Source organism: Phyllostomus discolor, chromosome 14 (assembly GCF_004126475.2).
Source record: "Phyllostomus discolor isolate MPI-MPIP mPhyDis1 chromosome 14, mPhyDis1.pri.v3, whole genome shotgun sequence".
In the NCBI taxonomy this organism is placed as follows: domain Eukaryota; kingdom Metazoa; phylum Chordata; class Mammalia; order Chiroptera; family Phyllostomidae; genus Phyllostomus; species Phyllostomus discolor.
Genome location: NC_040916.2, coordinates 45439670 through 45464339, shown reverse-complemented (window position 1 = coordinate 45464339; position 24670 = coordinate 45439670). Strand labels below are relative to the sequence as shown.

Here is a 24670-nt window from a genome sequence, read left to right as displayed (position 1 = left end):
CTGGAAGATCTAGCCTTGTTAAGTATCTTAAAACCTGGTGGAATTGGCCCTGGCTGGTATGGTTCAGTGGACTGAGCGCCGGCCTGCAAACCAAAGGGTCATGGATTTGATTCCCAGTCAGGGCGTGTGCCTGGGTTGTGGTCTGGGTCCCCAGTTAGGGGCACCCAAGAGTCAACCAGGTTGTTGACATATCTCTCACACAACAATGTTTCTCTCAGTCTCTTTCTCCCTCTCTTCCCATTGCTCTGAAAATAAATAAATAAACACAATATTTTTTTAAAAACTGGTGGAATTGGAGAGATCAAGAGTGAGGTGGGAACAGTGTGGGCCCCAAGATGGACAAACCCAGGAGGTGAGCCTGTAAATTGCCCACTTGAGCTCATTCTGTGGAAAAGAAAGGGGTGGAGTGTGACTGTGGAAAGTCCTAAACACTGCTAAGATAGTTTACTTTACTCTATCACACAGGAGGGGCCATAAAGTCATTTTGACCAGAGGGGTGACAGGAGCCATGCCATGCTCGGAACTTGACTGTTCCTTCCTTTACTAACTTACTGGGTGAACTTGAACAGGCCATCTGTGCTTTGTGTTTGCTTTTCCATAAAATTAGGGGGTTAACCAGATTAGTGTTCTATTCCACAACCAAAGAAAAGTTCATTTGGCAGTCATTTGTTTTTTCAAGCTAACAGTTGTGGAACACAACTGACAAGATAAGCTCTAGACACATACACACACACACATGCACACGCACACACATGTGAGACCTTCATCAGGAGCTCCCACAGTCCTGCCCAGCCGCTCCTCCCTGCTCATATAAAGGTTTGGGTTCAGTCTGCTCTCACCAGCCTGCGCCAAACTCCCCCCAGGGCAGCTGAGACTGGTGTGGCAGAAGCAAATCCTTCCTGCTACAGTCACACGGGAGTCCTAGCAACAATCACAATAGCAACAAGAGTAACAAGACCTCTGCTGACCTTAATGAAACCATTATTATAGGCAAACTGTAAATTTTAAGACCCTAACACATTTAATTCACTTAATCCTTACAATAACACACTGGGTGGAGCGGGGGTGGGGGGGGGTGGAGTGGAGTCCAGGTGTTGGTATGAACTGACTTTAAGTGATTAAGAGGACTTGGAAATAATCTTTTTACACTAGGGAGGCAACTACAAGAATTTGCCTTGAAAAAGCAGTCACCAGCTGAGTGCTCTGAGTTTAGTTTGTGTCTTTAAATCCAATAAAAAGTATATAATTTTGAGAAGGCAATAATCCAGACTGTGCTACACTGTTGATTTGAGAAGGGCTTGATGAGTGCTCATGGAAATGGGAGCATCTACAGCTTCCTTGTCCAAAGCCTTCCTGGGCTGGGGCTGAGGGAGGCCAGTGAGACCCTGAGGCCTGAAAGTGGAGTTTGAATTGAAGGGAGGAGCACTGTGTGGCAGACGATGGTAAAGAAGGCCAAGATATCTGAAGGGCAGCCTTTTTCATGAGACCATTCATTTCTTAGCATCTCACATCCAGCTCTGTGGCTACTTCCTATATGAGGGGCTATTAAACTCGATATTGTAAGATAAGGAAACACATGGTAGCAGCTGAGGAAGTTTCCTCTAGGAAGTCTCTGCCCAGCTGCACCCCGGCAGGGAGGACTAGGTTGGCCTCCAGTAGACTACCCACTCATCCTGGGGGTTCCCCTCCAGGACTCCTCCCCCTGGTGTGGAAATCTGCAAGGGGCTCTAAGTCCTCTGGGCCTAATTGACCCTCCAGATGACCTGAGGGCACATGAACAGAGGAAATCCAGTGAAATCTGAGAGACAGTCTTTGTGAAGCTGTTAAAACCTGCCTGGTTGTCAAACTGAGCAACTCAGGGTTCCAGTGTGGGGAAATAAAGCCTCAAAACCTTGGGCTGTAAAAATCTGTGGGGGTTGCAGTGGGTGGGAGAAACTCCCAGCCTCACAGGAGAATTTGTTAGAGAAATACACAGGGTTCTAGAATGTACACAAGCCCACACACCCAGGAATCAGCACTAGAAGGGCCCAAGTTGCTTGTGGGAAGTGAAGGAAGTGACTGAAAGACAATCCAGAGCCAAGCAAGTGGCACTGTTCCCTTTTGGACCCCTCCCCCACATACAGCACCACAAGGCAGCAAAGCAGGTTGCCCCACCCTGGTGAATGCCTAAGGCTCTGCCCCTTACAATGTAACTTGCGCAGGAGACAAAAAAAAAAACGGCCCAAATGAAAGAACAGACCAAACCTCCAAAACTAGAACTAAGCAATAAAGAGACTGCCAACCTATCAGATGCAGAGTTCAAAACACTGCTAATCAGGATGCTCACAGAAATGGTTAAGTATGGTCACAAAATAGAGGAAGAAGTGAAGGCTATACAAAGTGAAATAAAGAAAAATATACAGGGAACCAACAGTGAAGAAAGGAAACCAGGACTCAGATCAACGATTTGGAGTAGAAGGAAGTAAACAGTCAACCAGAACAGAATGAAGAAAACAAGAATTCAAAAACAAAATGAGGAAGGACTTCTGGCCAAGATGGAGGCATAGGTAGACACACTGTGACTCCTCGCACAACCAAGATAGGGTCAACAACAATTTAGAAGCAGAATAACAACCAGAACTGACAGAAAATTGAACTGTATGGAAGTTGGACAACCAAGGAGTTAAAATAGACACGTTCATCCAGACCAGTAGGGGGGCAGGGAGAGGTCATGGCACAAAAAATGGTGGGACCAGGTGCGTAAGGCATCCTGGGTGTGCAAGACCGCAGTGGGTGGACCCTGGGTAGGCAGGCAGCAGCTGGCATACCCCGGGAAAGGGGTGGCAACTGGCAGACCCGGCAAGGTGGTAATTGTGAAACAAGGCACTGAGCATAACCCAGGGTCCCAGGTCTGGGAAATAGAGTCTTGGGGCACTGATTAAAAACAACTATGGGAGTTGATGTTGGGGACCGCCCTGCCTGGTCTCAGGAAGCTGTAATCCCCCGTGACTTAGGCTGAGTGAAAGACCTCCGAACCAGGAGCCACTAAGGAGACAAAACTTATTTCCCTGGCATAAACACTGCCTGTTCCAATGCCTGGCTTCCCTATTACATGATCAGCCATCAATGACGGGTAACAATTCTCTAGGAAAGAGAATGAATCTAAAGATGGACGCGATCGTGTGGGAATGCCCTAAGGGAAGAGACTCAGGGGGGCTGTGGAAATGACGGGGTGATCGACACCGACCCCTGCCCCCAGGCCTTTGCCAAAGCCTGAGTCCTTGAGGAATCCAAGTCTCCCAGCTGCCTTTGTCTCCTCTGCCTGACTCAAACCTGTGGAAATAACAGGGGTGGTGCAGTCCAGACCAGAAACGGCAGACCCCCGGGGTAATCAGGCCTGAGACATAGAATATGAAAGACCCTGTGAGATCTGCTTGCTGGAGGATGCTCTTTAATTAAAATATGAAGACACAGGGAAGAAACGAAACTAAGTTTTTAAGTCCTGTAGTCTTTTTAAATGGTAAAACTCCAAAAACTCTGGCTTAGGTTCCCAGCGGGAGATCCACCAGCACCTTTCAAAGTTAACTACTTGTAATTTGCAAAGGGTATTGGTATTCAAGAACAAAAATCTGCCTGGGAATGGAGACGGGGCGCTCTCCCCACTAGAGAGAGAGTGGCCATTCCGTTTTTACTTCCCCACAGAAACCGCTTGTCTCTGTGTATGTCTTTCTCATGTTTCAATGAGCCATCCACAACGTTCCGTGCTCACTACAGGCAGGTGAGCATGCATCAAGTTGAGGCACAGGGAAAGACTCCCAGCCTCACAGGAGAGTTCATTAGAGAGACCCACGGGGTCCTAGAACATGCACAAGCCCACCCACATGGGAATCAGCACCAGAAAGGCCCAGTTTGCTTGGAGGAAGCAGCAGTAGGGACTGAAGTCTGACAGAGAGTGGAGCAAGTGCCATTATTCCCTCTCAGACCCTGCCCCTACATACAGCATCACAACCCAGCAACTGGGTTACCCTGCCCTGGTGAACACCTAAGGCTCCACCCTTCATGCATAACAGGTATGACAGGACAAAAAAAAATGTCTCAAACAAAAGAACAGATCAAAGCTTCAGAGCAAATACAACTAAGCGACTAAGAGACAGCCAACCTATCAGATGCACAGTTCAAAGCACTGGTGATCAGGGTGCTCACAGAATTGGTTGAATTCGGTTGCAAATTAGATGAAAAAATGAAGGCTATATTAAGTGAAATGAAGGAATGTGCACAGGGAACCAATAGTGATGGGAAGAAAACGTGGACTCAAATCAATGGAGTGGACCAGGAGGAAGAAAGAAACAACCAAACAGAAAAGAATGAAGAAATAAGAATTCAAAAAAATTAGGAGAAGCTTAGGAACCTCCAGGACATCTTTAAACATTCCAACATCCAAATTATAGGGGTACCAGAAGGGGAGGAGGAAGAGCAACAAGTGGAAAAGTTATTTGAACAAATAATAAAGGAGAACTTCCCCAATCTGGCCAAGGAAATAGACTTCCAGGAAGTCCAGGAAGCTCAAAGAGTCCCAAAGAAGTTGGACCCAAGGAGGAACACACCAAGGTACATCATAATTACATTAGCCAAGGTAAAAATGAAGGAGAGAATCCTATAAGCAGCAAGAGATAAGGAGACAGTAACCTACAAACAAGTTCCCATCAGACTGTCAGCTGATTTCTCAAAAGAGACCTTGCAGGCAAGAAGGAGCTGGAAAGAATTCCAAGTCATGAAAGGCAAGAACTTACATCCAAGATTGCTCTATCCAGCAAAGCTCTCATTTAGAATGGAAGGGCAGATAAAGTGCTTCTCAGATAAGGACAAGTTAAAGGAGTTCATCACCACCAAACCCTTATTATATGAAATGTTAAAGGTATTTATCTAAGAAAAAGAAGATAAAAAATATGAACAGTAAATGACAACAAATGCACAGTTATTAACAACCAAACCTAAAAACAAACAAAAAATAAAACTAAGCAAACAACTAGAACAGGAACAGAATCACAGGAAGGGAGATCACACGGAGGGTTAGCAACAGGGGAGTGGGAGGAGGAGAGAAGAGAGAAAGTACAGAGAATAAAATATATTTTTTAAAACCCTGCCTGATGGTAAGAGGCATAAAACACTCTAGAAGCAAAGACAGTATAAATACCAAATGTAGAGGGAAAAGTCCATATTTCTGGCTGCTTCTATTTATCTCTCTCCTTCCTCCTCCTCCCTTTGTTTCCAGATCAAGCAAAACAAGAGCCAGCTCCTGTGCTGCTAGTGACCAGCAGTACTAGTCTGCCCTTGTCTCAAAGGAGGGGTCACAGCTCAGCCTGCTGCTGAGCTGGCTAGGCAGGGGCAGGCAGCAAGTGCTGGGAAGCTTGCATGGACTCAGCCCAGGCTTGGGTCTGGAGGAGCAAACAGTCCCTGTCTTTAGGGAGCACTGGGATGATAAAAACACAGCAACTATTACAAACAAGTGACCAGAGCTGGCTGTGAAACTGGGAAGGAATGGGAACAGAGAATGTGGGCAGGATTGGGGACTGTTCAAGAAGGGTTCCCCAAAGAGGGGATGATGAACAAATCTAAAAGGAAATGGAGACTTGGGTAACTCATTCATTTATTCATCCAGTTCTTCCACAAATAACTGCAGCATCTACTGGTTTCTAGATAATACTGAAGGACTGGGGACACAGAGGTGAGTAAAACCATACCACCTCACAATCTAGTGGAGACACACATGTCTAGAAGCAAGTCCTGAATAAGGATTGCATCCATGTGTGGACAAGTCAGTGTGTGAGCAGACAGAAGGGGTGGGGGAATTGACCCAGGTCTTGTGTGAGGCTCAGGGTTGCCACCCAGACAGCAAGGAAGGTGTGCAGGCAAAGGGGTGCATACAAAAAAGCAAGAAGTCAACCAAGGTCCAGCCATTGTGTCACTGGGCTAAAGAGGTGGGCAACAAGGGGAGAGGAGAATGAGAAGGGAAGGCTGGGCCCAGACTCAGAGGGCTGGCATGCCTCTACAGGGGTTGGTGGCCACTGGAGGAGGATAAAAGGAGAGATAGGATCACAGGAGGGATAGGATGGGGTTGGCAGGGAGCGGACATGAGGTGTTGAGCCAGGCTGCAGAGTGAGAACAGGGGAGGTCCAGCAGCCAGGTGGGTGGCAAGTGCAGTCTCAAAAGGAGCTGGTGCCTCCTCTCTGTTTGAAGTGGGGCCAGGTACTGATGATGTCGTACAAAGCCTTCCCAGGAGACAGAACGTTGACAATATCACTGTGCCCCACCAAAAGGTAGTTGGGAATCAGGTACCCCTCGTCCACTGCACACTGGATCAGGCTCTGGGCTGCCTCCAACGCTGCAGCATTTGGTGGCTTTTCTGAAAAATACATATACCCATCAATCATCAGAGTCTCAAGGTTACTTGCTCAGAGCAGGGCCAAGCACCTGCATTCCAATCTCCCTCTCCCATACCCCCACCACCATAGCCAACAAATTCACATAATCTGTGGCAGCCAGACACAATGAGAAAACAAGGTCATTATGTTCCCTGACTCCTCTTTGCAAAGCTTCTTCTGGAAAGTTGGAAACTGCTCTGGATGAGAACTGCAGCACAGCACACCACTTCTCAGCAGGCACCAGGAGGCAGACATGGCACCCCTGGACTATCCATGCTTTACCACAACAGGTGGTGATGATGGTCCTCAATATTGTTGCCATGGCTACCAAGGAAGAAAATATCTTTGCTGACTGAGCCATAAAAGCACCAAAGTTTGCAAAAGATTATGTTCCCTCTTGCTCCATATTTGCCTTTGGCATGGCTATAAAGATAGATGGAACTGGGTTTGCAGATGGGTAAATTTTAGGGAAAACTTTCTGCCTGGAAGGGACTCCTGATGACCTGCATCCTATATTGAGTCTCTGAAAGCTAAAATGCACCACTGACACTGCCAGACACCACAAGGTTGCCTTGTCCTTCCTGCTCCCCAGACGTTCCACATGAAGCTTCACCACCCAGAACCCTCCTGCCCCGTGCTCACTCCTTACCTACAAAGTTGCCCATGAAGGCAATTCCTAGGGCAATATCATTGTATCCATAGGTGTGAGAGCCTTGGATATGCCAGCCAACTCCTTCATACACACCACCATCCTGACCCACCAGGAAACTAGGATTGGGCAAAGAAAAATGCAAAAAGTTACTCTGGGAAGAAGAATTGGCTTCATTTACTCCTTAAATCAGTCATTCATTCTTTTATTCATTTGTCACATATTTACTGAACATCTCTTATGTGCCAATGTATGCAGAGACAAAAAAAGAGAAACAAACAAACAAAAAATCAGTCACAGTCACAGTCTCTGAACCCGAGAAGTGAGCTCAGACAGTGACAAGCGATGATAACAGCAACTTCAGTGCACTGCAGCGTGGCCTTTTTTCCCCACAGTGCCCCTGAATCGGACCCTTCCAAGATGACCAGTGACCACCTTGACACTAGTACATTTTCTCTTGAGTTACACTGACCCTGCTGACCCCTCTTTTCTTAAAATGTTAACTTTCCTGGGCTTCCAGGAGCCACACCTTCCAGATTTTCCCCTACTCAGCTGCTTTCTTGCAGGCCCTCTCCTGTCCCCTACCCCTTCCCTAGAAAGTGGTGCTCCTCAGGATTCCAGTCTAGCCCCTTCTCTCATCTCACTCAGCATATTTTTCCTACACAATCACCCAGTCCCATAGCTTCAATTACTATCTATAAAACCAACATATCCAAACCAACACAGCTTCTCCTGTGATTTCCTCAGCCAGAAAATTTGGGCATCATCCTGAACATCTCCCTCTCCCTCCCCCAGCCCCATCCAATCATGAGTCATGGCTTGTCAAATGTCTCCCTTCTCTCGATGCCAGCTGCTGCCGCTATGATGCTCCAGGTCACCACCACCTTTTGTCTGGATTTCTGCAATAACTCCCTGCCCAGAGTTTTGCCCACTTCCATCCCATTCCTAAAATAGCACCTGGAATGACTTTGTTAAGATATTAATCTTATCATAGGGCATGACTTTCTAGTTGCTTTCAAATTCAATCTATAAGAACCCACTTCAGGGCCCTTTGTGACATGGCTCCTGTTGGCCTCTCCAGTCTCACCTCTCACTATTTTCCTCTGATATCTACTGTTATATATGAGTTAAAGTTCTTCAGTTCCTCAAAGATACATGCTCTGTCTCGACCCCGGGCCCTAGCATATGCTGCTGTCCTCACCTGGACATTTCTTGCTCCTCTTTGCCTAACTAACCCCCACTCCTTATCCATGCCCCAACTTGGATGCCCCTTTACCTGGAGCCCTGCCTGCCACACTCACTCCCCCAAAAGTTTGCTAATGATTCATCCTGTGCCCATCCTATTCCTCATCCATTACAGTGCCTCACTCTTACTTGTCCTTACGAAGTTTGCTATCTTCCTTCTCACCTCCACAGGGGAAGGAACCATATTTATCCTGCTGAGCACTGGGCATGTAGCAGACACCCAATGAATACTGGTTAAAATATTAGAAAACAGTGAGTGAGCGGGTGCTTTGTCTTGATTATAGTCAACATCAGGATTAGAGATGCATCATGAGGCTGGAGGGTGAGGGGGCACCATACCAGGTTTTGAAGGTCAGGGGACAGGATTGAGCCCCTGAAAGCTGAATGAGAAAGGAAAACTAATATCCCTTATATTAGCTAATAGCTTCTGGTATTTTCTATTCAGGGTTTTCAAATTTATAGTCCATTCCCTGTTATCTGTGCTGAACAACCATGGCAAGGCTGTGGAAAGTCCTGCAAAGGGCAATAGCAGCTTCTTCTATTTGCAAAGGCTGCTTTTACAGTGGGAGTTAAGAGGAGAGGCAGCCAGTCTAGAATAAGTCACGTGCCAAAGTAAATTCACTTGAGACTTTGCAAAAGCTGTTGTGATTAAGTCACAGATGAATGATTGCAATTTATCTTCACCTAACCCTGCATCCCTTCTATGAAATTCAAAGGCAACTTCTATTTAGCTTATGCTATTCCATTAACTCAATGTGTTTCTTTATGATAGACCTGGCATTAAAGGAACCAAAAAATAATATTCAAATTTCACTCTACATCTTCAAGTAGATATAGTATTGCTGTCCCAATTGCAGAGATGAGGCTAAAGGGCCCAGAAAGGTTAAAAAGATCCTGTATGTATAAAATGGTGTAAATAGTACCAGAGCTATCGCAGGATTCTAACATCAGAGGCAGCAAGTTGTGGTTGTGCCAGACTGAGGAAGAGGGTGAGCAGGGCCTGTGTCTCTAAGTGGTTGGAAGGGATTAAATAAAATAGGCAAAATCTTCAGTGGTCTTCCATAAGGGTCTCACAGTCTTGCTTTGCCACTATTACTTCTAATGTCTCCTTTTTAGAGTCTCCCCTTGAAGAGAACATGCCCAGGAGAGATACTAACCCTTAGCTATGTCTGAATAATAATCCAGAATCTCACCCAAATAAAATATCATGTCTTATGTAAAGCCTTTGGCACAAAGGAAGGGCTCAGTAAATATCGATTCCCTCCCACAGCCCTCTTTCCCATAGCGTTGAAGAAAAGGAAGGTCAGATTTCCACCAATCCCACTTACTGATATCCAATGTCACAGAAGTTCCGTTTGTCCATGTGGTAGGACTGTGTGTCTCGGACTCGAGCCTGGCAGTCCATAGGTGTGTGGCAGGTTGCCCCAGCAGTGTGGATGATGATGACATATTTGGCTGGGATGTTCATTTTAGGGCAGTATGTCTCTCTGGCTTCCCAAGATGACCGCATGATGATGCTGGGGCAAGCTGTGGCAAGGTGAAAAACCAAGGCCATGGGAATGCGTCTGTGCCCACAAATGGATAATCACACCACCGCAGGCTGAGCTGCTCCTCAGTCACCCCAACCTCTGGCACCATGGGCACATCCTAACATGAACTCAGCTGTGGGGCACTAGGAAAGGCCAGATAGGGAATGTCTGGGTCAGGTGGCTACAGCCAGTGGACAGGGGCAAAAATTTACAGGTTTTGATTACAACTATGGAAACCAGTGTGTTAGCAGAAGTGAAAGAACTATTGATCATACAGAGTCGGCCATTCCATTCAAAAGACCAAGTGTACCTACCTGCCTAAATATGCATTTCAAATGTATGCAGGTGTGTGTACTTACGTAAGAGGACCAAAATGCAGAAATCAGCTGACTCTCTAAACTGATCACTTGTACACATGGAAGTAATTTGAAATCTATAAATAACTCTACAAATGTGAAAAGATTATCATTATTGAAGATAGCACCTATCTGAAAGCAAGAAAAACTTTAGAGATTTACAATATTTAAAAGGTTAATACAAAATATCCTTGAGTCTGACTTCCAGCAAGATGGAGGCATAGGAGGATACACCATACCTCCACGCACAACCAGGACTGGAACAACAACAATTTAGAGGCAGAATAACACCCAGAACTGACAGAAAATTTATCTAAATGGAAGTTGGACAGCCAAGAAGTTAAAATACACCCATTTATCCAGACCAGTAGAAGGGGCAGAGAGAAGCAGCCGGGCACAGGGTCGCAGCACGGAGAACAGGGAGAACTAGGCACATATGGCCACTGGGAGCACATAAGGCATCTGGGACGTGAAAGATCACAATGGGCAGACCCTGAGTACGCAGGCGGCAGCTGGCAGACCCAGCAAGGTGGCGATTGTGGACCAGGGCAGAACTCGCAACCCAGGATCCCAGAGAAGGGACTGAGATCCCACAGAGAATGGAGCTACTGCCATTGTTCCCTCCCATCCCTGCCCCCACCTACAGCGTCACAATCTAGCGACTGAGGTGCCTAGCCCTGGTGAACACCTAAGGCTCCGCCCCTCACCGTAACAGGAGCGACCAGTCCCCCCCCCCAAAAAAAAAAAGGAGAGAGAGAGAAAGATGGCTCAAACAGAAGCACAAATCAGTGCCCCAGAACTCATCCTTTTGAGCAACCAAGAGATAGCTAACCTATCAGATGCACAGTTCAAAACACTGGTGATCAGGAAGCTCGCAGAATTGGTTGGTTTTGGTTGCAAATTAGATGAAAAAATGCAGGTTACTATAAAAGAAATGAAGAAAGATGCACAGGGAACCAACAGTGATGGGAAGGAAACTGGGACTCAAAACAATAGAGTGGACCAGAAGACAGAAACAACCAAACAGAAAAGAATGGAGAAATAAGAATTCAAAAAAATGAGGAGAAGCTTAGGAACCTAGGATGCCCTCTAGGACATCTTTAAACGTCCCAACATCCTAATTATAGGGGTACCAGAAGGGGAAGAGGAAGAGCAACAGATTGAAAACGTATTTGAACAAATAATAAAGGAGAACTTCCCCATTCTGGCAAAGAAAATAGACTTCCAGGAAGTCCAGGAAGCTCAGAGAGCCCCAAAGAAGTTGGACCCAAGAAGAAACACACCAAGGCACATCATAATTACATTAGCCAAGGTAAAAATGAAGGAGAGAATCCTAGAAGCAGCAGGAGATAAGGGGACAGTAACCTACAAACAAGTTCCCATCAGACTGTCAGCTGATTTCTCCAAAGAGACCTTACAGGCAAGAAGGGGCTGGAAAGAAGTATTTCAAGTCCTATAAAAGACAAGGACCTATATCCCAGATTACTCTATCCAGCAAAGCTTTCATTTAGAATGGAAGGGCAAATAAAGTGCTTCTCAGATAAGGTCAAGTTAAAGGAGTTCATCATCACCAAGCCCTTATTTTATGAAATGTGAAAGGGACTTATCTAAGAAAACATTAAAAAAAAAACATGGATAGTAAAAGGACAGCAAACTCACAATTATTAACAACCACACCTAATGCAAAACCAAAAGAAACTAAGCAAACAACTAGAACAGGAACAGAACCACAGAAATGGAGATCACATGGAGGGTGAGCAACAGGAGAGTGGGAGGAGGAGAGAGGGGAAAAGATACAAAGAACAAGTAGCATAGATTGTAGGTAGGAAATAGACAGGGGGAGGGTAAGAATAGTATGAGAAATGTAGAAGCTGAAGAACTTATAAATATGACACATGGACATGAACTAAAGTGGGGAGAAGTGGATGGGAGAGGGAATTCAGGGTGGAGGGGAGTGAAGGGGGGAAATGGGACAACTGTAAGAGCATAATCAATAAAATATATTTAAAAAAAGAAAAAAAATATCCTTGAGTCCAAGAAAAGATCCACTCTAGCAGAAAGCATTAAGCTACTGAAGTGTCCATTAATTGTACTGGTTTTAGGTTGCTGCTTGCTCACCCCCAAACAGGGCATGATTTTCATCATCCAGTTTCTTGAAATATTCACTATGATGTCAGTGTAATCTGTGAAGGCAAGTTTTTTTCACCACTCTGGTCATGTTGCAGGTTGGCTGAGTTTTGCACTTAGACAGGTTGTGTGTATGTGCTCACTTAGTGTACACAAATTTGTGTGTGTGTGTTTAGTTCCCCATTACCACACTGTATTTTTCTCTAAGCCTTCCTGCCATCTGACATCACATGTATTTTACTTGTTGATTTCTTTATTTTCTGTCTTTCTTCACAGAAATATGAAGTTTTTTCTGTTTTTTTTTTTCATGGCTGTAGCCTTAGTACCTAGAAAAACACTTAGTATTCAGTAAATATCTGTTGATGAAGTGAAAAATGTGTGTATATACATATTTATGTCAAAAATGGCTCCATGGCTATGTCATTCCAATGAGAAGGAGAGATCAGGAAAGTACCCTCTCAGAATTTTCTGGATCTCAGCGTGAGGTGTCCTTGGTCCAAAATCCTGCCCCTAATGGTTGAGTGTCACTGAGAGGAAGGCGAGCTGGGACTGAGGACCTTACCTTTCCTGGGCACTGGCTGCTTATGGGCTGGGCACACCTCTTCTTCCAAGAGAAGTGGCTGAATATACCTGGGTGACAGATGACCTTTCCGGATGGCGTAGAAGATCAGGTCCTCTGCAGCTGATAAGGCAGCTGGGCTGGGACTGCTGCCTGGAAGAGGATGACATGGAACACCAAACTGTCACCAAAAAACTCCAACACGGTCTAGATCTGGAGGAAGGATAAGGAGGCCACCTGACCCTAAATAGCTGATGAATGGGAAGAGAGGAAGCTGGTCCAGTAGCCAGGACAGGGAGTCTAAGAGGCAAGGAACTACTTGGACAGAGCTCTTGGAGACCAAGTTGGTGACCTCTTTCAAGTGCTAAGACTTTTATTCACACCATCTTTAGGTGGAAGAGCTGGGAGGCAATAAAAGCTACATGCAAAGAGAGGCCTACATGACCAAAGCAGGCACTCCCTAGCATGGAGAAAGGGGTGACAATACTTACTTAGTGGCTCCCACAATCCAGCATGTGGCAAGTGCTCTCTTCATCCATTAACTCATATAATTCTCAAAGAAAACCTCTAAGATAAGTGTTGTTCCTAGCCCAGTTGGCAGATGAGGATCTGGCAGGTGCCAGTCAGTCATTTAGCTATTAGCTCTTGACTCCATCCTGCCCTGTGCTTGCCTCTGTTTTGCAGGGAGCTAAAAAGCTGCAAAGGACATTCCTCAGACTTCCTTGCTTGCTGGCTTTGGTTGGGTCTTCCCCATGGGAGATGCTGGAGGAAGAGAGAGGCCATGCCTGTCTGCCTTTGCCAGGTGCAGCTCAGTGTCACACAACTTCAGACTCCAGAAGTGATGGCAAAATTGAGCTCAAGCAGTGTCAGCCTCACCAGAGCACAGACCAGAGAAGAGGAAGAGGACAAAAAGGGTGCCATGTCATAGAATCCAAGCAAGGAAAGAACTTCAGGACAGTATGAGATAGGCTGAAAGGAGAGGAGCGTGGGCAGCATTTGAGATCTAACTTCCCAAGCCTACATGGTCAGTTTGACTCAAACAAATTCTATAAAAAATTCAAAAGAAGAAAATGAAAAGAGAGGGGTGTGGAGATGAGGGAGCGAAGGAAGTATAGACAACACTCTGGCAGAGGGACAGAGGGGATGACCATTACCTTCCTTGGTGCCAAAGAAGGCAAGGCCCAGCGAGATGCTGTTGTAGCCCTGAGTGTGCAGACCTTGGACGTTCCAGCCAACACCTTCATACACCCTGCCATTGTCCCCAACCAGGAAGCTGCCAGGCAAGGAAACATGGATTGAATGGCAAATCCCTATGACAGGCAATCTCTCACCCATCCTCAGAAGGAAAAGTGTTCTAGGGGCTCATAAAAAAATGCACTAAGCTTCAGTGACCTAACAGTGAGGCCGGGGGGGGGGGGGGGGGTCACCCAGTTTAGACTTCCCAGATGTCTTTAAATGTTGTTGTGACTTCATTTACATGTGCTTCACAGAACCTCTCTTTAAAAATGCTCATTTGGTTTGAAGTGGAATTTGAACCTCAGGACATTAGTTTAACATATTTCAAGGGTGTAAGAATGCATTCGTCAAGTTTTTAATTATAGAATCAATCACTTGAACATTTAAAACAACTTAAATTCAGGACTTCCTTTTTATTACATGACTTTTTCTTCAGTTTCTCTTCGGGAGTGCCTGTAAACTCTTCTTTATCACAGAAACTTCTTTAGAATCTTCCCTTTTTCACTTTATATTTTAATATATTTTATTGATTATGCTATTACAGTTGTCCCATTTTGCCGCTTCACTACCCTCCACCCTGGACACACCCTCCCACCCACTTTCCCCCTCTTTAGTTCATATCCATGTGTCATACTTATAAGTTCTTTGGCTTCTACATTTCCTATACTATTCTTACCCTCCCCCTTTATATTTTCTACCTACCATTTATGCTACTTATTCTCTATACCGTTTCCCCCTCTCTCCCCCTCCCACTCCCCTGTTGATAACTCTCCTTGTGATCTCCATTTCTGTGTTTCTGTTCCTGTTCTAGTTGTTTGTTTTTGTTTTTATTTGAGGTGTGGTTGTTAATAACTGTGACTTTGCTGTCATTTTACTGTTTATATTTTTTATCTTCTTTTTCTTAGATAAGTCCCTTTAACATTTCTTCGTTTTAATATATTTTATTGATTATGCTATTACAGTTGTCCCATTTCCCCCTTCACTCCCCTCCACCCTGTACCCCCTCTCCCACCCACGTTCCCCCCCTTTAGTTCATGTCCATGTGTCATACTTATGAGTTCTTTAGCTTTTACATTTCCCATACTATTCTTGCCCTCCCCCATCTATTTTCAACCTACATTCTATGCTACTTATTCTCTATACCCCTTCCCCCTCCCTCCTCCTCCCCCCGCCTACTGCTAGCCCTCCATGTGCCCTCCATTTCTGTGGTTCTGTTCCTGTTCTAGTTGTTTACTTAGTTTCTTTTGGTTTTGCATTAGGTGTGGTTGTTAATAATTGTGAGTTTGCTGTCCTTTTACTATACATGTCTTTTCTTTATCTTCTTTTCTTAGATAAGTCCCTTTAGCATTTCATAAAATAAGGGCTTGGTGATGATGAACTCCTTTAATTTGACCTTATCTGAAAAGCACTTTATCTTCTCTTCCATTCTAAATGAGAGCTTTGCTGGATAGAGCAATCTGGGATGTAGGTCCTTGTCTTTCATGACTTGGAATATTTCTTTCCAGCCCCTTCTTGCCTGCAAGGTCTCTTTGGAGAAATCAGCTGACAGTCTGATGGGAACTTGTTTGTAGGTTACTGTCCCCTTATCTCTTGCTGCTTCTAGGATTCTCTCCTTCATTTTTACCTTGGCTAATGTAATTATGATGTGCCTTGGTGTGTTTCTTCTTGGGTCCAACTTCTTTGGGGCTCTCTGAGCTTCTTGGATTTCTTGGAAGACTGTTCCCTTTGCCAGATTGGGGAAGTTCTCCTTTATTATTTGTTCAAATAGCTTTTCCATTTGTTGCTCCTCCCCTTCTGGTACCCCTATAATTTGGATGTTGGAACATTTAAAGGTGTCCTGGATGCTCTTAACCTTTTCTTCGATTTTTTGAATTCTTATTTCATCATGCTTTCCTGCTTGGTTGATTCTATCTTCCTTCTGGTCCACTGTATTGTTTTGAGACTCAGATTCCTTCCTTTCACTATTGGCTCTCCTCCGCATATCTTCCTGCATCTCTTTTATGGTAACCTGCATCCTTTCATCTAAATTGCGCCCAAAGTCAATCAATTCCGTGAGCTTTCTGATCACCAGTGTTTTGAACTGTGCATCTGATAGATTGGCTATTTCTTGGTCCCTCGAAAGGATGAGTCCTGGGGGGATAAGTCCCTTTAACATTTCATATAATAAGGGCTTGGTGGTGATGAAGTCCTTTAACTTGACCTTATCTGAGGAGCACTTTATCTGCCCTCCCATTCTAAATGAAAGCTTAGCTGGATAGAACAATCTGGGATGTAGGTCCTTGTCTTTCATGACTTGGAATACTTGTTTCCAGCCCCTTCTTGCTTATAAGGTCTCTTTTGAGAAATCAGTTGACAGTTTTATGGGAATACCTTTATAGGTAACTGTCTCTTTATCTCTTGCTCCTTCTAGGATTCTCTCCTTCTCTCATTTTTACCTTGGCTAATGTAATTATGATGTGCCTTGGTGTGTTCTTCCTTGGGTTCAACTTCTTTGGGACTCTCTGAGCTTCCTGGACTTCCTGGAAGTCTATTTCCTTGGCCAGATTAGGGGAGTTCTCCTTTATTATTTGTTCAAATAACTTTTCCACTTGTTGCTCTTCCTCTTCCCCTTCTGGTGCCCCTATAATTTGGATGTTGGAATGTTTAAAGATGTCCTGGAGGTTCCTAAGCCTCTCCTAATTTTTTTGAATTCTTATTTCTTCATTCTTTTTTGTTTGGTTGTTTCTTTCTTCCTTCTGGTCCACACCATTGATTTGAGCCCTCGTTTTCTTCCCATCACTATTGGTTCCCTGTACATTTTCCTTTATTTCACTTAGTGTAGCCTTCATTTTTTTCATCTAATTTGCAACCAAATTCAACCATCTGTGAGCATTCTGATTACCAGTGTTTCGAACTGTGCACCTGATAGGTTGGCTACCTTTTCATTGCTTAGTTGTATTTTTTCTGGAGTTTTGATCGATTCTTTCATTTGGGCCATTTTTTTTTTGTCTTGACATGCCTGTTACATAACAAGGGGCAGAGCCTTAGGTGCTCAACAGGGCAGGGCAACCCACATCACTGGGTTGTGACACTATGTGGGGAAGGGGTCTGACAGGGAACAATGGCGCCTGCTCTGCTCTCTGCCAGATTTCAGTCACTTCCCCTGCTTCCCACAAGCAAATTGGGCTGTTCCGGTGCTGATTCCAGGTAGGTGGGCTTGTGTATGTTCTAAGACCCTGTGGGTTTCTCCAGTGAACTCCCCTGTGAAGCTGGGAGTTTCTCATGCTGCCGCCTCAACCCCCACAGGTGTTTTCAGTCATAGGGTTTGAGGCTTTATTTCCCTGCACTAGAACCCTGGATTGTGTGGTCTGTTTCCCTCCCCAATTGTTTCTCCCAGTTTATCTACATGTGAATGTGGGACCACCCGCTCCACAATCCACTACCTCACTGGGTCTGCCAGCCACTGCCTTGCCACGAGTCCTCTCCACCCCAGTTGCCCATCTCCACCCCTCCTACCGGTCTGGATGAATGTTTCTTTAACTCCTTGGTTGTTGGACTTCCATACAGTTTGGTTTTCTGTCACTTCTAGTTGTTTTTTTGTTTGTTTGTTTGTTTGTTTGTTTGTTTGTTTGTTTGTTTTTAAATTGTTGTTGTCCTTCTTTTGGTTGTGCAAGGAGGCACAGTGTGTCTACCTATACCTCCATCTTGGCCAGAAGTCTCCTTTTTCAGTTTATTTTTTAAAACAAATGTATTATTCTTTTATTCTACCTGCACCCTTCTCTTTGCTTCTTTAAATCTTTCTCATCCTCCACTTTCTAACCACAGACTTGAGAATTCATGTTGTTATGACTCTTGCCATATTCAGCTTCCACAGCAAGCTGAACACAGAGAGAACACTCCCCTGAGGTCCCCCAAAGACCCTGAGTGGAGGTGGGCAGACTTCCCGTCCTGCACTGACATCAGCCTGAGGTTCAGGGAGCCTTGGCATGTCCAGCACACCCCTGGCTTTGCTGCCAGCACATTCAACATGTTCCTGTGTCACAGTGATCAGCCCACTGTGAACAGTCCCTCAAGGCTGCTGTCAGCTGCACTGTACCCACAGCAGGCTGTTAAATTGTCACCACAAAGCCTGACTTGGAGACTCAACAGCTGAAATCCCCTGGAAATGCTCTGGCAGAAGAGGAGACCCAGCAGTAACAGCAGTGGAAGTGGCAGTTCTCATGGCAGGGACAGCAGCTGAGCTGTAGTGAACACAGCTACCCCAGAGGGAGGACGAAGACCCTGCTACCACCCCCAGCCTCTGGGACTCTGGAGCTGCAACGGGGCCTCCAACTGCTCTTACTTATTTACATCTAAAAATAAATTAAGAACATGGATTACACTTTCCAAATGGGTAATTCAGAAAGCATTTGTATTTGTCTTTAGAATTCAGGGAGGAAAGCTCTATTCCCACACTCTCTCCTTCCTTATGAAGATAGATAGATAGATAGATAGATAGATAGATAGATAGATCTTCATATATATAGGAAATCTTGGCCTCCACTGATAATCCTCAGCATAGATACCCAGTCTCCATGCCTCACACTTGTCTTAACATGGGGCTGTCCTCACTCCAACCCCAAAGCCACGCCTCCTATGGAACCACAGTGTCACTGTGAGGTGGCCTCGCAGGGTACCTGGTGGGGACTGCTTCTCAGCATAAAAACCTGTCCGTGTGTGAAAATGGAGCAGGCAGTCTGGGAAGAGTTCTGGGTCCATGCTCCCCAGTGGTGTGACTCTCTCTAACCTCCCCAGACCACGGTGTTCTCACCCGAGAAGCAGGACTGGTAATGTTTCTCCTGCCTGTTCCTCAGAGCTGCTGGGAGGGCCCACATGGGTAATTCTTGTGAAGACCTTGTAAACTGTGATGTTCTGCGAGCTGCAAGGGAGCAGCTGTGGGGACTACACGAGGTCCCTTGCTTCCTTCCCAGACCTCCCAGAGTCCTAGACCACATCTGAATAAGTAGCTCACAGCCTCCCTCCTAATGATCCTGGGAGGATTTTGGATTTTGCATGTTTGTTTTAACACTTTGTACTTATTTTTAAAAGCAGCATGAATGGAAAAACAGAACAGGTGGAAGGCTCTTACTTGTAGGCCACATCACACCAGCCTTTGGTGTTGATGGAATGGGACTGAAGGTCCCGCAGCTTCTGGCTGCAAACATTCTGCTCCTGGCACTCCATCCCCATGAGCTGGTCCGAGATGACATAGGCCACGGGTGGGGTCAGCAGGGCCCTGCAGGTCAGTGATTGTGCCCCCCACTCCTTGCGGGAGACAATGGTGGGGATACCTGCAGAGGGTGCAAAGGATGGCACATGGCAGCTCCTACTCACTTCCCCTGACAGGCTGCCAGCGCCACCCTTGTCCTCTCCTGCCCTGATGGGGGGACAGGCCCTGGGGGAGAACTTTGCCACCCACAGCCTCCCCTTTGCATTCTCTATAGTCTGTTTAGGCTAAAAAAATTTCCCCATTGGACTCTGTGTTCAGCCTGGAAGTCAAGTTGCCTTCATTTCCAAACACTGGCTTCTTGTACTTCCCTAGAAGACATCCCATCCTCAACTCCTCTCAGGCTGGCTTCTCCCTCGAGATCTTCAGAAAACAGCCCCAGGGACACTCACGCCCAACCCTGGGGTCTGAGCTACCTTCTCTTGAAGCACCTCACCTGGATGCTTTAGGAAGCACTGTCCTCACTAGCATTTGCCCCGGGTCTCTAATTGTGTCTTTCCTCTGGCCCTCCCCTCACAAAGGTGACTCTCAGGAAGTTCTGCCACTCTCCTCAAACTAAAGACTCCCAGATCTAGAGCCCACAGGAAGTTCCGTGAACATCAGGTACATGGCTCTCTCTTTCAAATGAAAAGTCACTGTGCACAGGGCTGTGAGAGCCCCTAAGGGCCCCAGTTTCCCTGAGGCTCCCTGTCTGTGTCCATCTTGGGGCCTCTGGAAGCTCACTCAGGGACAGGATATCTCCACCCTCCTACTGAGACCTGAGAATAGGGACTTTGTCTTTCCTCCCCAGGGCCACTCTCCCTTCTGCACCTCACCTTTGCCTGAGGGCTCCAGACAATCCATGGCACTCTGGCAAATGCCCCTCTTGGGATCCCACCTGCCCCCACCCCACCACAATGAAGTCCTGAGGAGCATTCTGGCCACCTAAGCAGCCCCAGCCAACCCCAAACCACCTCACCATTGCGACCCTTTTGAATGAACTGCGAGATGCCGACAAACAGGTCCCGAAGCTGCTCCGACACTCCTCTGGCTTGGGTTTCATTCCAGGAGAACCAAGGAGAGTCCCCTACAAAGGAACACTGCACTTGGTGCTGGTCCTTACAGAACACCTGGACCATCCCAGAGGCATGGGCTCCACATCCCCACCCCACAGCCCACAGCCTCTCTGCCTCCCCAAGTTCCCTGGCTTCCTCTAGGAAACAAGGCAGAGATGTTTCTTTCTGGCTTCACCCTCCCTCTGCCTCTCACATCTGTCCCAATGACGCCTTCGTGTTCCCACCTTCCCCCAACCCTCCCTCCATTCCGGGTACTCTGCAATCTCTCTGTCCCTTATCTGAACAGCCCAGACTTTCCCACTTCACCTGCTTACCTATTAATAAATCAGAATGTCCCATGCCAAAATGTCATCATCATTTTGAGCTAACACAGAAACACATACTAAACACCTACTGATCCAGATAAGGTTCTTAAAATATAGAAGTTTTCCAACTGTTGTGACTGCTCTTACAAACTAGGTGTTTTAGATAGGATTAATTGAGGATTAGTCATTACAAATATGTCTCATTTCCCTCTGCCTGTCCAGTACCTGAGGGCATGGGAGCAATAATCCCTAGAAGCAGCAATGTCACCAGCATCGCCACCCACAGGCTGTGCTTTGTTGGTTACAAAGCATTCTCAAGAACACTATCAGATTTGTGGCTTAAAACCACTTTAGAAGATGAGCAAAGCAAATCAACTACGCCCTCTACACAGATGAGAAACTAAGGATCAGAGAGATTAAGTTACTCGCCTAAGAGACACAGGCCTTAAGCCGTGGACTTGGATCCTGACCCAAACTGTCTGGCCCCAGAGCAATGTTCATAACTACTACCTTCTCCAGCCTCCCCAAAGTTATCAGATGACCTTGGACAACTGACCTTGTCACTGCTACAGTGTGGCCTGTTTCTCTGGCTACACAACAAGGTCAGGAAGGGTCTCCACCAAGGCTGAGATTCTGCACTTTTGTAAAGTCATCAGGAACACATACATGACCATGACACTGAGGACAAGGCATGCTGGGCAAACTGGAGAAACTGAGGACTACAGCCATCTCAGCAGGGAGGAGGCACCAGAGCTGGGCTCAGAAGGGGAACATCACCTCACCTCAAAAGGGGCCACCTCACAGTGACCCTGGGGTTCCATAGGAGGCGTTGCAATGGGGATATAGGGAGGACAGCCCTGAGTTAAGACTCAGTGGGGAGGAGTGATGAGTCTGGAGAAGACAATTTGAAAGTGAAACCAGGTTGGGGCTGATGCCAAAAGTACTTCTGACCCAATGAAAGAAATCTTACCCCAGGCACTGAGACTCAGAGCTGAAAAGAAAAGAAGCAACAGCAGCATCCTCACGTGGTCCCAGGACACAAATTAGAACAATGTGGACCACAGCCCTGAAAGAGATACAGACAGTTAATCCAACAGTGCTCACTTTTCCAACAGGATACAACCCCGCATGGTGTCCTGTCTGCCTCCTGCCCAAACTGTGGACCTCCTCAAGGTCAGCACCTGGCCAGGCTTCTCACCATCCCCAACATAGGGCCTGACTCTCAGCAGGTGCTCAGTAGAGGTGAGGGCATCAACACTTCCATCTAGCCACCACCCTTGCCCACCTCCTATAACCTGGGAGCTCCTAGTCCTTCAGAAGAGCCCAGTGCCTCATCTGAAGCCTTCCAGTACAGATAAGAACAATTTCTAAAATCCTTTAGTAGCTGTTATGAATAAACCCTGTGCAGATAATTTCACATATGTGCTGTAAGTTTATATATAATCCTTTAACAATTCATATATTATGAACCCCATTTTTAAAGTATTTTTAATTATATTTTATTGACTATGCTATTACAGTTGTCCTGATTTTTCCCCCTTTGTCACTGCCCAGCACCTCGCACCTCCCTCAGGCAATGCCCCCACCCTTGTTCATGTCCATGGATCATGTATATAATTTCTTTGGCTACCCTATTTCCTGTGCTGTACCTTACATCCCCATGGCTATTCTGTAATCACCTATTTGTACTGCTTAATCTCCTCACCTCTTCACCCATTCCCCCACACCTACCTCCCATCTGGCAACCATCAATATGCTTTCTGTATCCATGATTCTGTCTCTGTTCTTCCTGCTTGCTTAGTTTGTTTTTCAGACTCAATTGATGGTAGATATGTATTTATTGCCATTTTATTGTCAGTAGTTCTGATCTTCTTTTTCTTAAATAAACCCCTTTAAAATTTCATATAATAATGGTTTAATGATGATGAACTCCTTTAGTTTTTTCTTGTCTGGGAAGCTCTTTATCTGCCCTTCAATTCTAAATGATATCTTTGCTGGGTAGAACACTCTTGGCTGTAGTTCTCTGCTTTTCATGACTTTGAATATTTCTTGCCAGTCCCTTCTAGCCTGCAAAGTTTCTTTTGAGAAATCAGATGACAGTCTTATGGGAACTCCCCTGTAGGTAACTAACTTCTTTTCTCTTGCCGCTTTTACAACTCTCTCTTTATCTTTAACTTTTGGCATTTTGATTATGATGTGTCTTGGAATGGGCCTCTTTGCATCCATCTTGTTTGGGATTCTCTGTGCTTCTTGGACTTGCATGTTTATTTCCTTCACCAAATAAGGGAAATTTTTTTCATTATTTTTTCAAATAGATTTCCAGTTTCTTGCTGTTTCTCTTCTCCTTCTGGCACCCCTATGATGAGAATGTTGGAACACTTGAAGTTGTCCCAGAGGTGCTTACACCATGCTTGTTTTGGAGGGCTCTTTTTTCTTCTTGTTGTTCTGATTGGTTGTTTTTTGCTTTCTTATGCTCCAAATTATTAATTTGATTCTCAGCTTAATCTACTCTACTGTTCTTTATTTCAATTAATGTATTCTTTGTTTCTGACTCTATCTTTTTTATGCTGTTGAGGTCCTCACTAAGTTTCTTGAGCATCCTTATAACCAGTGTTTTGAACTTTGCATCTGATAGATTGCTTATCTCCATTTTGTTTAGTTCTTTTTCTGGAGTTTTGATCTGTTCTTTCACTTGGGTCATGTTTCTTTGCCTCCTCATTTTGGCAGCCTCCCTGTGTTTGTTTCTATGTATTAGGTAGAGCTACTATGAATCCCTGTCTTGGTAACATGATCTAATATAGTAGGTAACCTGTAGGGTCCAGTGGCACAGCCTCTCCTATCACTCAAGCTGGATACTCCAGGTGCACCCTCTGTGTTGGCTGAGTACACTCTCCTCTTGTAGTGCAAGGACTTTCTGTGACCACTGACCACCAACTTCTGCCCTCCTTGGCAAATGAGCTATACAGGAGCAGGGTAGTGGTGCTCTGACATGGTCTGTAGCTATCCACTGGGTGCATAGGCTCTGGGGTATCCCAGGTGGTGCAGGCCAAGGTCAGCCTCCACCTGTGTCCTGCCCAGAGCCACCCTCCCTGAGCTATAAAGCATTCTGAGATGGCTGCTACTTGTGCTGGGCTTGGAGATTTCCAGGCAGAACCAAACTATGAAGCTAGGCTGACTGCTGCTACTGCCACGCCTGGGGCCACTTAGCAAAAAGTACAGTAGCTGGGGGCTTACTGAGACTGGCTATTGCTTATTTGATAGAATTTAGGAAGTTGTGAGCATGAGCCAAAACCAACCATTCATATGGAAAAGCCACAGTTAATAGTTCAGGTGGTCCCATAAGTTGGATGGGATGGAGTCTTAGGGATCTCCATGTGGGGCAAACAGTGTTAGCCAGGCTGATGGAGTCTCAGATGTGGCACCCACCTGCTGGCTCTGTGGGAGAAGGGCTCAGAAAAGGGGACAATGGACTCTGCCCACCATTCTTTCTGGGAGAAAGCAATTCCCCCAGCTCCCACATTGATGCCAGACATTTCACTTCCTCCCCATATGCCATTTGTGCCTTTCAAGCTGCTACCCCAGTGCTGGAGTTCAGACAGAGTGAGTCTAAGTACATATGTGGATTCTTTAAAGAGAACTGCTTGGGACTTCAGAAGTTTCTTCCACCAACTTAATCCCTGCTGGGTTTTGCAGCCACAAGTTTGGGGACTTCTCTTCCTGGCACTGGAATGCTGGGCTAGGGAGCCTGGTGTGCAGCTGGAACTCCTTGCTCTTGAGATACCCCTCCTGAATTTTTATACACCATATGTGGATGTGGGACCAGCCCTTTCCATGTCTCCACCCCTCCTGCCAGTCTGGATGGATGTGGTTTCTTTAATTCCATGGTTGTCAGACTTCATTCAACTAGATTTCTGACTGTTCTGAGTGATGGTTGTTCTATATTTTAGTTGTAATCTTTATTAA

General features: G+C 45.8%; 1 protein-coding gene across 2 annotated transcripts in view; it reads right to left on the bottom strand.

Annotated features, from left to right (window-relative positions):
- Nucleotides 1-5513: 5513 nt before the first annotated feature.
- Nucleotides 5514-24670, bottom strand: part of LOC114489123 (peptidoglycan recognition protein 3) — a 43339-nt gene continuing 24182 nt past the window's right edge. For both annotated transcript variants that reach the window (XM_028503128.2, XM_036015204.1), the window contains exons 2-9: nt 21678-21773; nt 20306-20413; nt 19210-19411; nt 14021-14139; nt 12870-13019; nt 9624-9822; nt 7051-7169; nt 5514-6382 (exon numbers count right to left, since the gene is read on the bottom strand). In XM_028503128.2, coding sequence (XP_028358929.1) covers nt 6183-6382; nt 7051-7169; nt 9624-9822; nt 12870-13019; nt 14021-14139; nt 19210-19411; nt 20306-20413; nt 21678-21726 — 1146 coding nt within the window. In that variant the 5' untranslated portion in view covers nt 21727-21773 and the 3' untranslated portion in view covers nt 5514-6182. The remainder of the gene's footprint in view (nt 6383-7050; nt 7170-9623; nt 9823-12869; nt 13020-14020; nt 14140-19209; nt 19412-20305; nt 20414-21677; nt 21774-24670) is intronic.